Source organism: Eimeria maxima, genomic scaffold (genome assembly GCF_000499605.1).
Source record: "Eimeria maxima Weybridge genomic scaffold, Emw_scaff433, whole genome shotgun sequence".
Lineage (NCBI taxonomy): Eukaryota > Apicomplexa > Conoidasida > Eucoccidiorida > Eimeriidae > Eimeria > Eimeria maxima.
This window is the reverse complement of record NW_013563853.1, coordinates 15,022-28,014: the sequence shown is the minus strand read 5'-3', so window position 1 is coordinate 28,014 and position 12,993 is coordinate 15,022. Positions and strand designations below refer to the sequence as shown.

Genomic DNA, 12,993 nt, shown 5'->3' with positions numbered 1-12,993 from the left:
TATATATATATATATATATATATATATATACATTCATATATGTAAATATATACGTAAATATATGTACGTATTGTATATATACGTATACATATGTATATAAATAAATATATAAATATATAAATATATATATAACTAATTATATATTATATACAAAATATGCATACATAATATACATTATACACTATACGTATATTATTCTATTATTATATGTATTACGTATATGTATATGTATATGTATATGTATATGTATATGTACATGTATATGTATATGTATATGTATATGTATATGTATATGTATATGTATATGTATATGTATATGTATATGTATATATGTATATAGCTACACAGCCAGCTAGCTAGCTAGCTAGCTAGCTAGCCACCTAAATAAATAAAATAAATAAATAAATAAAATAAATAAATAAATAAAATAAATAAATAAATAAATAAATAAATAAATAAATAAATACTTACATTTAAGATTATTAGCTAGGGTTTGTATACTCCTATAAATAGACCCTGAATGTTCTCTTAGTAATGCACCACCAGCAAGTAGCATTAGTCCTGCTCCTGCTGCAGCCCTGCAGCAGCAGCAGCAGCAGCAGCAGCAGCAGAAGCAACAGCAAACAGCAGCAACAGCACGCAGCAGCAGCAAGCAGACAAGAGACAGGAAAAAGAAAAAAATTAAAAAAAAAAAAAATGACTATATATATACCTATCTATACTAGGGTTTAGGGTTTAGGGTTTAGGGTTTAGGGTTTATACGTACATAAGACGTCGGGGTTTAGGTCCAGGAGTATCATCAATAGGAATATCTATAGGTTGTATCTCTCCTGCTGCTGCTGCTGCTTCTGCTGCTGCTACTTCCTCTGCTGCTGCTGCTGCTGCTGCTGGATCTGTCTCTTTTGCTTCCTTTAATATTTTATTTAATTCTTTTACTATTTCTTCGTCACTCTCTATTCTTGCTGCTGCTGCTGCTGCTCCTGCTGCACCTCCTGCTGCTACTGCTGCAGCAGCAGCAGCAGCAGGAGATGCTGCTCCTAATTGTGTCTCTACTGCACCTACATCTGTCTCTGGTGCAGGATCATAGAACTCTAGTTCTTGCTGCTGCTGCTGCAGTTGTGCTGCTTCTGCTGCTGCTGCTGCTTCTGCTGCTGCTGCTGCTGCTGCTGCTGCTCCATCTACTGTTGCATCTGCTGCTGCTGCTGCTGCTGCAGTTAACGAAGCAGAAAGGAGACAAAAGAAAAGGAGACACCTAGGCGCCCTTGTGGCGCCTGCTGCTGCTTGCTTCATTTGCTGCAGCAAATTGACACAAGAAGTTGTGGTGCTGCTGCAACTGCTGCTGCTGCTGCTGCTGTTGCTGCTGCTGCTGCTGCTGTTGCTGCTGCTGCTGTGGCAGTCAAGGTATATTGACACGGGAGGAGGAGAGCCGCCTCTAGGCGGCAGCAGCAAGCAGCAGCATGAAGAATATATTTGCTGCTTGCTGCTGCAGCAAAGAGACACAAAAGCAAGATAGTTAGGTTTGCTGCTGCTGCCGATCACAAACCCTAAACCCTAAACCCTAAACCCTAGAGAGCGACGGGAGTTCTTGGCAGCAAAGGGTCCCTATCCTCTCTGGTTATAAACCCTCAACAAACCACCAAACTTAATCTGCTGCTGCTGTTGTTGCTGCTGTTGCTGTTACTGCTGCTGCTGTTGCTGCTGTTGCTGCTGCTGCTGCTGCTGCTGCTGCAACAAGAGCAGGACTTTTGCTGCTGCTCCCTCTGCGGAGGCTACTGCGAGGGTTTACGAGGGTTTATTAATGCCAAGGAGCAGTATAAGAAGGAGTTATATAATAAAATAAACAAAAAAACCCTAAACCCTAAACCCTTAAATACTTTTTATCTGCAACAAAGAAGGGAAGCAAACCCCAACTATATGTACGAAGGAGCGGAGCCCTAGCAGCAGCAGCAGCAGCAGCAGCAGCAGCAGCAGCAGCAACAGCAGCAGCAGCAGCAGTAGCAACAACAACCAGCCCCAGCTGCTGCTGCTGCTGCTGCTCCTATTTATTCCTTCTTTTCTTGTATTTGTTTATGAGTAAATAAACCCTTTTTCTTTTTATTTATTATAAATTAGGGTTTATAAAACAAAGAAACCCTAAAAAAGGGTTTAGTATACCCAAACCCTACATACCCCCCTGGGGAGCGGGACACATATATATAATATACTGCTGCTGCAGCTGCTGCTTCTGCTGCTGCTGCTGCTGCTGCTGCTGCTGCTGCTGCAGCAATGTTATTCCTATCAAGAGCCGCAAGGATTAATCTGCCTTTGCCGCAGTTTACAAGGGATCGCTTCTTGAGGCGTGTAAGGACTCTAAACCCTAAACCCTAAACCCTAAACCCTAGACTCAAACCCTACGTCTAGGTAAACCCTTCTCATTAGAGAGAGAGAGACACACACACAGGGAGAGAGGGAGGAGACAAGAGGAGACAGCTTGTTGCTCTATGTAGGAGGATCGAAGGAAGAACAGCCAAGACCCTAGGGTTTAAGGTTTAGGGTTTAGGGTTTAGGGTTTAGGGTTTAGGGTTTAGGGTTTGTTGTGATTGTATGCAGCCCAATATGTTAGAGGCAGATAGAGCAAGACTTTACTATTGGAATCTTTTTAGTATTTTTGCTACGGGTCTCCCTATATGGTATATGATGACTGTAAGTCTAGGGTTTAGGGTTTAGGGTTTAGGGTTTAGGGTTTAGGGTTTAGTGTGTATGTATATAGTGTGCTTGTTGTTATGCTTATATGTATCTGTTTGTTACTTAGTATTGTTTATAAGCAACGTAGAGACACAGCAACAAACCCTTTCCTTCTAGTGTTTACGCTATCCTTTCTTCTCTAGGGTTTAGGGTTTAGGGTTTAGGGTTTAGGGTTTGTGGTGTAGGTGAACTATCGTTTCTGTGAGGAGTCTATGATGTTATCTGAATCTATGGGATCAACAAACCCTAAGACTACAGATTTGGGGCTTTTTTTCCCTCATAAACTTGCCAAGTAAGTGCATGCATGCATGCATGCATGCATGCAGGTAGTATCTGCATGCATTGGCAGAGTTTGGGGCTTTAGAGGATATTTTGGGGCTTTTTGAGACGCAGCGGGAATGCTTTGATAGGCAATCCTCAACGCATGCATTCATGCATGCATGCATGCAGATAATGCATGCATGCATGCAGATAATATATACATGCAAATAATGCATGCATGCATGCATGGAGATAATGCATGCGTGCATGCAGATCATGCATGCATTCAGATAATGCATGCACGAATTGATCTGTGCATGCATGCATGCATGCCTGCATGCATGCATGCAGGAATTGTAAAGAGGTAGCCAAGGGGGCTATTAGTGTGTACACCTTGCTGCTCGCCATTAGCGGCGGTGACTTGCAGTGTATGTACAGCTCGCTGCCCTACAGACCCTAATTAGGGTTTAGGGTTTAGCTTGATGGACTAATTTGCTCTATAAAGTTTATTATTGTGGTGTATATACACAAGAGAAAAGGATTAACGTAAACCCTAATGTAAACCCTGATATCTAGCATAAACCCTAATATCTAATTATATCTTGCTGCGGCGTCTGTAGAGGGTTTAGGTAGGGTCGCTGAAGGTTTAGGGTTTAGGGTTTAGGGTTTAGCGATAGTTGCATGGTGTTTGTCTATACAAGGGTTTAGGGTTTGGCTATAGATACACAAACCCTAGGGTTTATATCTATGTAGGGTTTGATTGACAAAACGAGGGTTTACGACAAAACAAGGGTTTTGTCAATCTAAGGGTTTAATACATTCAAACTAGCTAGGGTTTAGGGTTTAGGGTTAGGGTTTAGGATTTATGCCCATAAGGAGGAAAAAGGAGATATATACATCAAACTCTCTCCTTTTTCTTTATTTAAATATATTTATATTTATTTATTTATTTATTTATATTTATTTATTTATTTATTTATTTAATTCTTTATTCCCTCCTTCTCTATAAGACCATCTACCCCTTGCTCAATTAAACAAAAAACATTCGAGTGGCGTCCTTCGTAGTATCTGCACACAACCACCACAAACCCTAAACCCTAAACCCTAAACCCTCAAAAAGGTTATAACATTGAAGTGTATGCAAACACTAGAGAGCATATTCTTAGGAGTGTATCAAGGGTTTACGGAGAAATTAGGGTTTACTAAGGTCTTAATAGGGCACATGAGGGTTACTTAGGGTTTAGCGATTATTAGGGTTTAGGGTTTAGGGTTTAGGGTTTATATACGGATCAGGCACTTCCTCTATACCACAAGAAGGAGCATAATCCGTTAATAAATGTGTTAATGGATACATTTAGTGTTATTAGGGTTTAGGGTTTAGGGTTTAGGGTTTAGGGTTTATATACGGATCAGGTACTTCCTCTATGCCACAAGAAGGAGCATAATCCCTTAATAAAAGTTTTAATTTATGTCTTTTATTAGGAGGGCAAATGTTTGTTAAATTACGAAGATTGGATTTATCCATTGCTACTATTAAATCAAAATCCTCAAAATCTGAAAAAAAAAAAAACCCTAAACCCTAAACCCTAAACCCTAAACCCTAAACCCTAGGAAAAAATAAAAATACAGAAAAAACCTAAAATACACAACAATATCAGGAATTATACAAACAATTACCCATAAACAAGAATAAATACTACTACAAACACTACAAACCCTGAATTTTCTAAACGCTTACTTTTGAATATACCCTAAACCCTAAACCCTAGACCCTAAACCCTAAACCCTAAACCCTAGAGCATACCTGAGGATCTAACTTGTCTAGCTCTATGAGGTGTAAGATCAACTCCTCTTTTTCTTGCTGCAGCAATCATCTCCGTCATTGCTGGATCTCCTTCTGTATGTCCTCCTGTTGCTGCAGAAGCAACAATTAACCCTTGGGGGCCCCCTGCAGGGGGGCCCCTAGAAGAGGGGCCCCCTGCAGGTAGATTCATCTTACTACGGAAAATATACTCCGCTGTAGGGGATCTATTTACATTCCCCAAGCATACAAATAACACAGATCGCACCATTGTAAACCCTAAACCCTAAACCCTAAACCCTAATTTGTAGGGAAACCCCCTAAAATAGTATTTGGGGAAACGAAAGAAAATCCGTCAGATGTCTAAATAATTAAAAAGAAAGAAAATAAATGTATACAGACAAACAAGAGCATAAACCCTAAACCCTAAACCCTCAAGACTCCCCACGGAGCAACAGACTGGTGGGGCCCCCCCACTGGGGCCCCCGTCGGCGCAACCGGTTCGATGGAGCAAAACCCTAAACCCTAAACCGTACTAAACCCTAAACCCTCGACGTCGGGTTTTTTTTTATTTAATTAGTGTTTTTCTTCCTTGATTAGTCTTATTGCGTTGGTAGTTGTTAAGGGTTTGTTTCTTTTGTCCACAGAACGAACCCGCATTGCTTGTAAACCCTAAACCCTAAACCCTAAACTGTAGGAAGGGTAAACCCTAAACCCTAAACTCTAAACCCTAACGAGGATGTCGTCGGATGAGGAATCTTTGCTGCAGCTTCTCCGGTGTCTAGACAGCTTATTTGCTGCAGGTACAGTACCCAGTACCCTGTTGCTGCTGCAGGAGAACCCTCAATGGGGGCCCCATGAGAAGATAACAGGACTATGTAGGGCCCTACAAGCAATTGAATATATTGTATTAACACTAAAAGAGAAAACCCTTTTTATTCTTACACAAGAAGGAGAAGAATATGCAGAAAAAGGAACACCAGAGGCTAATCTTGTAAAATGGATGCAAGAAAACCCTAATGTATGCAAACCCTAAACCCTAAACCCTAAACCCTAATTCGATTAAACACCAACCTTAAACCCTAAACCCTAAACCATTATCTTTCGAAACACCCACCTAAACCCTAAACCCTAAACCCTGCAATATCCCAACCTAAGCCCAAAACCCTAATCTTGCGAACCCCCAACCTAAACCCTAAACCCTAATCCTCCCCTTTACAGCCCATCAATCCAATCCTCTCCTTTCCCCGTACTTCTCCACAACCACCAGCAGCAGCAGCAGCAGCAGCAGCAGCAGCAGCAGCAGGAGGAGGAAGTGTTTGCTGTTTATTTGTGTGTTATTTATTAGGAAGAGGGTTATGAATTAAATGACCTAAAAAAAAAATTAGGGTTTAGGGTTGAATTAGGGTTTACGAATGCATTAAAGATGAATTGGTGTATAATAGATAAAAATACAAAAAAAATAAAGATAAACCCTAATTATATAAACCCTAATAATATAAACCCTAATAATAATAATAATAATAATAATAATAATAATAATAATAATATAATAAAAGATATAATAAAAGATACACTGCATGCAATAAAAGATTGGGGCTTTTTATATAACAACAAAGAAGAAAATAAAGAAAAAGAACTTATGCAAACCCTAGCTAATATTAATAATACACAAACACCAGAAAAAATTATACAGGTATTATTTATATCTGCTGCTGCTGCTGCTCCTGTTGCTGCTGCTGTTGCTGTTGCTACTGCTGTTGCTGTTGCTGTTGCTGTTGCTGCTGCTGCTGTTGCTGCTGATTGTTTTGATGGTTATAATGATGCTTTTGTTGCTGCTTATGTTGCTGCTCGTGAAGTTGCTGCTGCTGCTGCTGTTGTTGCTGCTGATGCTGCTGCTGTTGCTGCTGCTGCTGCTGCTGCTGTTACTTATAGTTATATTGCATTTATTTATTTATTTATTTATTTATTTATATAAACTAGGACCTAAAAAGGAGAAAATTAATAGAGCAACGTAAGATAAAATATAATATAATAAAAAAAGGGAATAAATTTTCTTTATTTATATCTAAACCCTTAGCAGATATAGATGCTAAATTAATTGCTAATGATCAATGGAAAGAAAAAGGTAAATTCTTATACCCAAGGGTTTAGGGTTTGGAGGGTTTGTAGGGTTTGTAGGGTTTGTAGGGTTTAGGGTTTAGGGTTTAGGGTTTGTAGGGTTTAGGGTTTAGGGTTTAGGGTTTAGGGTTTGTAGGGTTTAGGGTTTAGGGTTTAGTTCTGATTGTTTTTTTTTTTGCCGAGCTCGTCTTATGGAATAGGGATTATTGCTTCCTCTTTATAAACCCTTGAACTTTAGACTTTAGGGTTTAGGGTTTAGGGTTCAGGGTTTAGGGTTTGTGTGTATATGTGTGTATAGAGCTTAAACCCTACAATTTTTTTGCTAGTGGCAAAAGATTAAGACGGGGGGCCCCACACCCTCTTATGCTTGTACAGAAACAATTTAAGCATATATTAACTACTATGGGTTTCGAGGTAGGGTTTAGGGTTTAGGGTTTAGGGTTTAGGGTTTAGGATTGGGGAGGACACCTGTGGGTCTACGGGGGTCCTTCTGGTCCTCTCTGCAGCAGCTACAACAACAACAACAACAGCAGCAGCAACAGCAACAGCAACAGCAGATAGCTGCATGCATGCATGCATGCATGCATGCATGCATGGATGTGTTGGTGCTGCAGGAGATGGATACGAATCAATATGTAGATCCTTCCTTTTGGTGTTTTGATGCCCTTTATATGCCACAACAACATCCAGCAAGAGATGCACAAGATACTTTCTTTATTCAGGTAGGGTTTAGGGTTTAGGGTTTAGGGTTTGTGTATTTAACAGGGTTATGTTAACGAATATATTTGGGTTTCGGTTGAACTCAGAAATTAGGGTTTAGGGTTTAGGGTTTTTCTAGGGTTTAGGGTTTAGGGTTTAGGGTTTAGGGTTTGGAGTGTGTCTCAGAACCCAGAGAACGCAAATGCGTCTTTATTGCCTCAACAATTTGTTTCTGCTGTTAAACAAATGCATGAAAAAGGCGGTTGTGGATCTACAGGATGGGGATATACCTGGTAAGGGTTTAGGGTTTAGGGTTTAGGGTTTAGGGTTGCATGCATGCGTTCTTATTTAACCCTTTAGGGCTGCATGCACCATGAAACCTCTTTATAGCGCATGCACGCATCCATGCATGCATGCATAGCTGCATTCATGCATGCATGCATGCATGCATGCATGCTCTATTTTGGGGCTTTTTTTTAGGTCCCTGGAGGAATCTCTGAAGAATGTGATGAGGACACACACAACTTCTGTATCTGCTCGTTGTCTATATCAGATAGCTCAAGAATACAAAAAGGTTTGTTGCTGCTGCTGCTGCTGCTGCTGCTGCTGTTGCTGCTGCTGTTGCTGCTGTCCTTGTGGGGGCCTCGAGCCTGTATCAGTCCGATTCCCTGGTGTTTCTTAGAGTCCGTTGTAACACAAATAAACATCCAAATTTAGGTTTTAGGGTTTTTCTAGGGTTTAGGGTTTAGGGTTTTTCTAGGGTTTAGGGTTTAGGGTTTAGGGTTTAGGGTTTGTGCTGCAGACAGGACAATTTCGTCCTCGTAAACTTTTTTCGATCGATCGCGTCTTTCGTAATGAGAATTTAGATGCAACACATTTGGCAGAATTCCATCAGGTAAGGAGAAGCCTAAACCCTAAACCCTAAACCCTAGCTAAACCCTAAACCCTACGTAAACCCTAATTAAGTAATCTTTGCTAAACCCTAAACCCTACGGTATTAGGATCCAAGGGGTGGTAAATAAATGTAGAAGAAAGGATGAAATATATTTAGACGATCTGCATGCATGCATGCATACCTTCCTGCATGCATGCATGCATGCATGCATGCATATGCATAAAGAATTATATATATAATAAGGGTTTTTTTATATATTGGGGTGTATATGCAGGTAGAGGGAGTTGTTGCAGGTACAAACCTCTCTTTAGGTCATTTAATGGGTGTTATGGAGACTTTTTATAAGGCTATTGGTATTCAGCAACTTAAGTATGTCTAGGGTTTAGGGTTTAGGGTTTAGGGTTTAGGGTTTACACTTAGCGGTTTTAGTGACGAGGGTTAAAAATTAGGGTTTGGATACTCCCCCTAGGGTTTAGGGTTTAGGGTTTGTATACAGATTTAAACCTACCTTCAATCCATACACCGAACCCTCCATGGAGATATTCGGGTTTCATCCCGGTCTTAAACGGTGAGCTAGGGTTTAGGGTTTAGGGTTTAGGGTTTAGGGTTTGGAGTAAAATAATGAATAATATATATTTTTTAATATAAAAAAAGCAGGATAACTCCCTACTTACCTACCTCCCCTATTAATTAATTAATTAATTAATTAATTTATTTATTTATTTATTTATTTATTTATTTATAGATGGATAGAGGTAGGAAATAGTGGTATATTTAGACCAGAGATGACTAGACCAATGGATCTTCCTTCTTCTGTCTCTGTTATTGCTTGGGGTTTATCTCTTGAACGGTAAGAAACATAATATAAATAAATAAATAAATAAATAAATAAATAAATAAATAAATAAATAAATAAATAAATAGATTAATTAATAAATAATTAATTAATTAAATATATAATTTATTTTCTTTTATTTATTATGTTTTTATTATTATTTATGTTAGATATTTTATTTATATAAATGAATTAAAAGGAGACTATTTATTTATTTATTTATTTATTTATTTATTAATTTATTTATTTATTTATTAGTACTTTTATTTTATTGTCTCCTTTTATATTTATATGTGTCCCTTTTTATCTCCTTTTATCTCCTCTTCTTTCTTCCTTTTTCTTTCTTGTCTGTGCATGCAGCCCCACCATGATTAAGTACGGCATAAGTAATATAAGAGAACTCTTTGGTCCTAAGGCACTCCTAGGGGGTGTATAAGGGACTAAGGGGGCCCCCTGTTAATGGGGGCCCACTGGGGGCCCCCCTCCTCACAGGCTGGGGGCCCCGTAGGGGTCCCCCTAGGGGCCCCCCGCTGCTGCCTCTTATATCTCTATTATATGTTGAGGTAGCAGCAAGTAGCATTTAAATATTTGCATGCAGCCCCTGGGGGCCCCCATGGTGCATGCAATGTGTGTTGGGTACCAACGGGGGCCCCCCAAGGGGGCCCCTTAGGGTGTCGCTAAGGGCCCCATTGTTTCTGTTGGTTTTTCTGTTGCCCTAAGAGGGCAAACAGAGACATAAAAAGTTTTCTTTTCTGTTGCTTTGGCTAAACCCTTATCTAGGGTTTAGGGTTTAGGGTTAGGGATTAGGGTTTAGGGTTAGGGTTTAGGGTTTAGTTATGCTGCCTTAGAGAGACTTCAAAGCGCACTAGTAAGAAGGTTATTATAGGGGCCCCTATTATACGCCAATAGGGGCCCCCTGAGCTTTCTCCTCAGGGGGGCCCCTAAGGTGTCTGTCTACTGGGTTGGGGGGGCCCTTGGGGGCCCCCATAGCTAGTGTCTCTGGGGCTGATGTCTGCATGCAGCAGCACAGGATACCTCTTTAGGGGCCCCCAGATGTAAGAAAAAAGAAACGGGGGGGCCCCTTGGGCCCCTCATGAGGGTATTTGGGGGGCCCCTTGGGCCCCTGAGGGTATTTGGGGGGCCCCTTGGGCCCCTTTTAAAGGTATAAGGGGGCCCCTTGGGCCCCTTATGAGGTAATAGGGTCCCCTAGGGGCCCCTAGGGTCCCCCTAGAACACTGTTGTAGGTCTGTACAATACAGTAGGGGCCCCTCCACTAAACCCCAGGGCCCCCCTAGAACCCTCCCTGGGCCCCCATGGGGCCCTAGAGGGTACAGAAAGGGCCCCCAGTACCCTCTAAAAGGCAACTAAAGGTATATTACCTATAGGGGCCCCCTCAGGGGGCCCCTATAGGTAATATAATTAATGCTGTAATAGGGCCTCTTTTGTATTATATAATAAAGAAAGGGTACAATTAATTTTATTATTAATATGTTTATATATATTAATCATTGTATTTATATCCTCCTTATTAGGGTCCCTATTTAGGGCCCCATAGGTGACTATACACCCCAATTGTTTATTTATTCTTCCTTTTATTATATTTATACGTATACTTTTTATTAATAAATACTCTATATCTTTATTATCTAGATACTCTTTTCTTGCTGCTGCTGCTGCTGATGCAGCAGCAGCACACTCCGCTGCTGCTGCTAATGACTCCGCTGCAGCTATTGCAGCAGCACCAGTACCTGCTGCTGCTGGTCCTCCTGCTGCTGCTGCTGCTGCTGCTGCTGCTGTAGGGCCCCCGAGGGGACTGCTAGATTGCTGCACGCCATAGTCAATTGGTGCAGATCCTTGTAGGGGGGCCCCCTCTGTTGTACCCTGTGGAGGCCCCTCTGTATTGCTGCAGCAGCCGGGGGCCCCCAACTCCTCCTGCAGGTCCTTGAAGGAGACAGAAGAGGAGACAGATGCTAAGGAGACAATTGTTAATAGCCGCAGTTTCTCTAGCAGCAAATAGGGTACAGGGGCCCCCCTTAGGGGGCCCCTCATGGCCTTAACAAGGTCCTTAACTGTACCCGATGCCATTAGACGCAGCAGGAATAGAGCACGCGGGCCCCCCTCTAAACAGGCAGATGGCCCCTCGGTACTTGAAGGGGCCCTCTCAATGCCTGCAGGGGCCCTCTCAACTCCTGCAGGGGCCCCCTCTATACATGCAGAGGGGCCCCCTAACTGCTGCACATTTTCTAAGGCTAATAGCTCACCATATACAAAGACATCAGGATGCAGCAATGCCTCCTCTATTACCTGCAGCAATTGGGGCCCCCTTGCTACCCTTGCACGGGCAACAAAGGCATCTAGGGGGCCCCTAGGGGGCCCCAAACAAGGGGAGGAACCCCCGGCTGGGGGGCCCACAATGGGGCCCCCTGAGGGGCCCCCCTCCGGGGAGGCCTTTAAGGGGGCCTCCTTATAACCAGGGAACATGCAGGGGAAAGGTTCAAAAAGAAGGAGAAGGACGGTAGAAGGTTGCTGCTGCTGCTGCTGCTGCAGCTGCTGCTGCAGAAGGGGCCCCCGTAAGTAGGCTCCCCCCTAGTACCCACACAAGGAGGAAGGGTATGGAGGCAGCAGCTAAATATAAAAGAAATAAAAAGTAAAGAAAAAACAAGAGAAAGAGTAAGTGAACAATGTGGGGGCCCCCTGCTGCTGCAGAGCAGCAAAGAGTGTTGAGAAAGGGGGCCCCCTTGCTGCTGCTGCTGGCTACGCTCTGCTGTCGCTGGTGGTTAGTTGCTGTGCTTGCTGCTGCTGTTGTCTGCTGCTTATAAAGGGGAAATATAGATAAAAATGAGTTAATTAATTATATTAATAAAAGAAAAAAGGAAGAAAAAAGGAGAGGGAGGTGCCTATACACCCCAAATATGCCACAGCGCAGCAGCAGGAACAGGCTGCTGTTGACTGCAGCAGCTAATCTGCTGTGTCTTGCTGCTCTTTTAGTGTATTTTTAGTGTATTTAACGCAATAAAAGGATATTATTTATTAATTAAATTAATAATATTAATTATTTTATTTAGTTATAAGAAAAAAGAGGAAAAAACACCGCAAATAAGCATTAATAGCCTTATAAGCTGCTGCTGCCGCTCTCCTGTGTTGTCACCACGGTCGCTCTGCTGCTGCTGCTGCTGCTCGTGCTGCTGCTGCTGCTGCTGCTATTACTCCGATTGCTGCTGCTGCTGCTGCATGTGCTTGTCTATCTCTGTCTTTATATATAACACTATTCTTCCCTCTATTATTACTAATAATACCCCTTATACACTTAATTCCTATTATTTATTTCCTTAATAAACAGCATAACTAATAAAGAAATAATAAGCAACGCAGCAGTACCCTTTTCCCCTAATGGTTACAGCACACTGAGGGGGCCCCCAAGGGGCCCCCATGGGCCCCTTACGGTGCACTACACGGCCCCAGGGGGGCCCCTGGAAGGGCCCAAACAGCTCCTAGGTGCCCTCCTATGGTGCTCATACGGGCTCTATAGTGTCTGCAAAAGGGGGCCCCCTAGGGGGGGCCCCTTGTAGGGGCCCCTGGTGGGGGCCCCTAGGAAGAAGGGGGGCCCTGTAGCCTTATTGTTGCCTTCTGTCTGTACCCTTGGGGCCCCCCCCCCCC

At 42.2% G+C, this 12,993-nt stretch overlaps 3 protein-coding genes across 3 annotated transcripts; 2 read left to right on the top strand and 1 right to left on the bottom strand.

Annotated features, from left to right (window-relative positions):
- Positions 1 to 2,265: 2,265 nt before the first annotated feature.
- On the top strand, positions 2,266 to 3,020 carry EMWEY_00032890 (hypothetical protein, conserved; the record flags this gene model as incomplete). The annotated part of the gene is made up of 3 exons (XM_013478454.1): positions 2,266 to 2,340; positions 2,590 to 2,682; positions 2,910 to 3,020. 3 exons carry the CDS (start codon positions 2,266 to 2,268, stop codon positions 3,018 to 3,020), a joined length of 279 nt encoding a protein of 92 aa, XP_013333908.1.
- Positions 3,021 to 3,965: 945 nt separating this feature from the next.
- On the bottom strand, positions 3,966 to 4,979 carry EMWEY_00032880 (hypothetical protein, conserved; the record flags this gene model as incomplete). Its single annotated transcript, XM_013478453.1, has 3 exons — positions 3,966 to 4,053; positions 4,392 to 4,539; positions 4,790 to 4,979. 3 exons carry the CDS (start codon positions 4,977 to 4,979, stop codon positions 3,966 to 3,968), a joined length of 426 nt encoding a protein of 141 aa, XP_013333907.1.
- A 2,545-nt stretch (positions 4,980 to 7,524) lies between these two features.
- On the top strand, positions 7,525 to 10,245 carry EMWEY_00032870 (phenylalanyl tRNA synthetase isoform, putative; the record flags this gene model as incomplete). Its single annotated transcript, XM_013478452.1, has 7 exons — positions 7,525 to 7,629; positions 7,793 to 7,899; positions 8,087 to 8,180; positions 8,409 to 8,501; positions 8,776 to 8,870; positions 8,998 to 9,069; positions 10,185 to 10,245. 7 exons carry the CDS (start codon positions 7,525 to 7,527, stop codon positions 10,243 to 10,245), a joined length of 627 nt encoding a protein of 208 aa, XP_013333906.1.
- Positions 10,246 to 12,993: the final 2,748 nt, after the last annotated feature.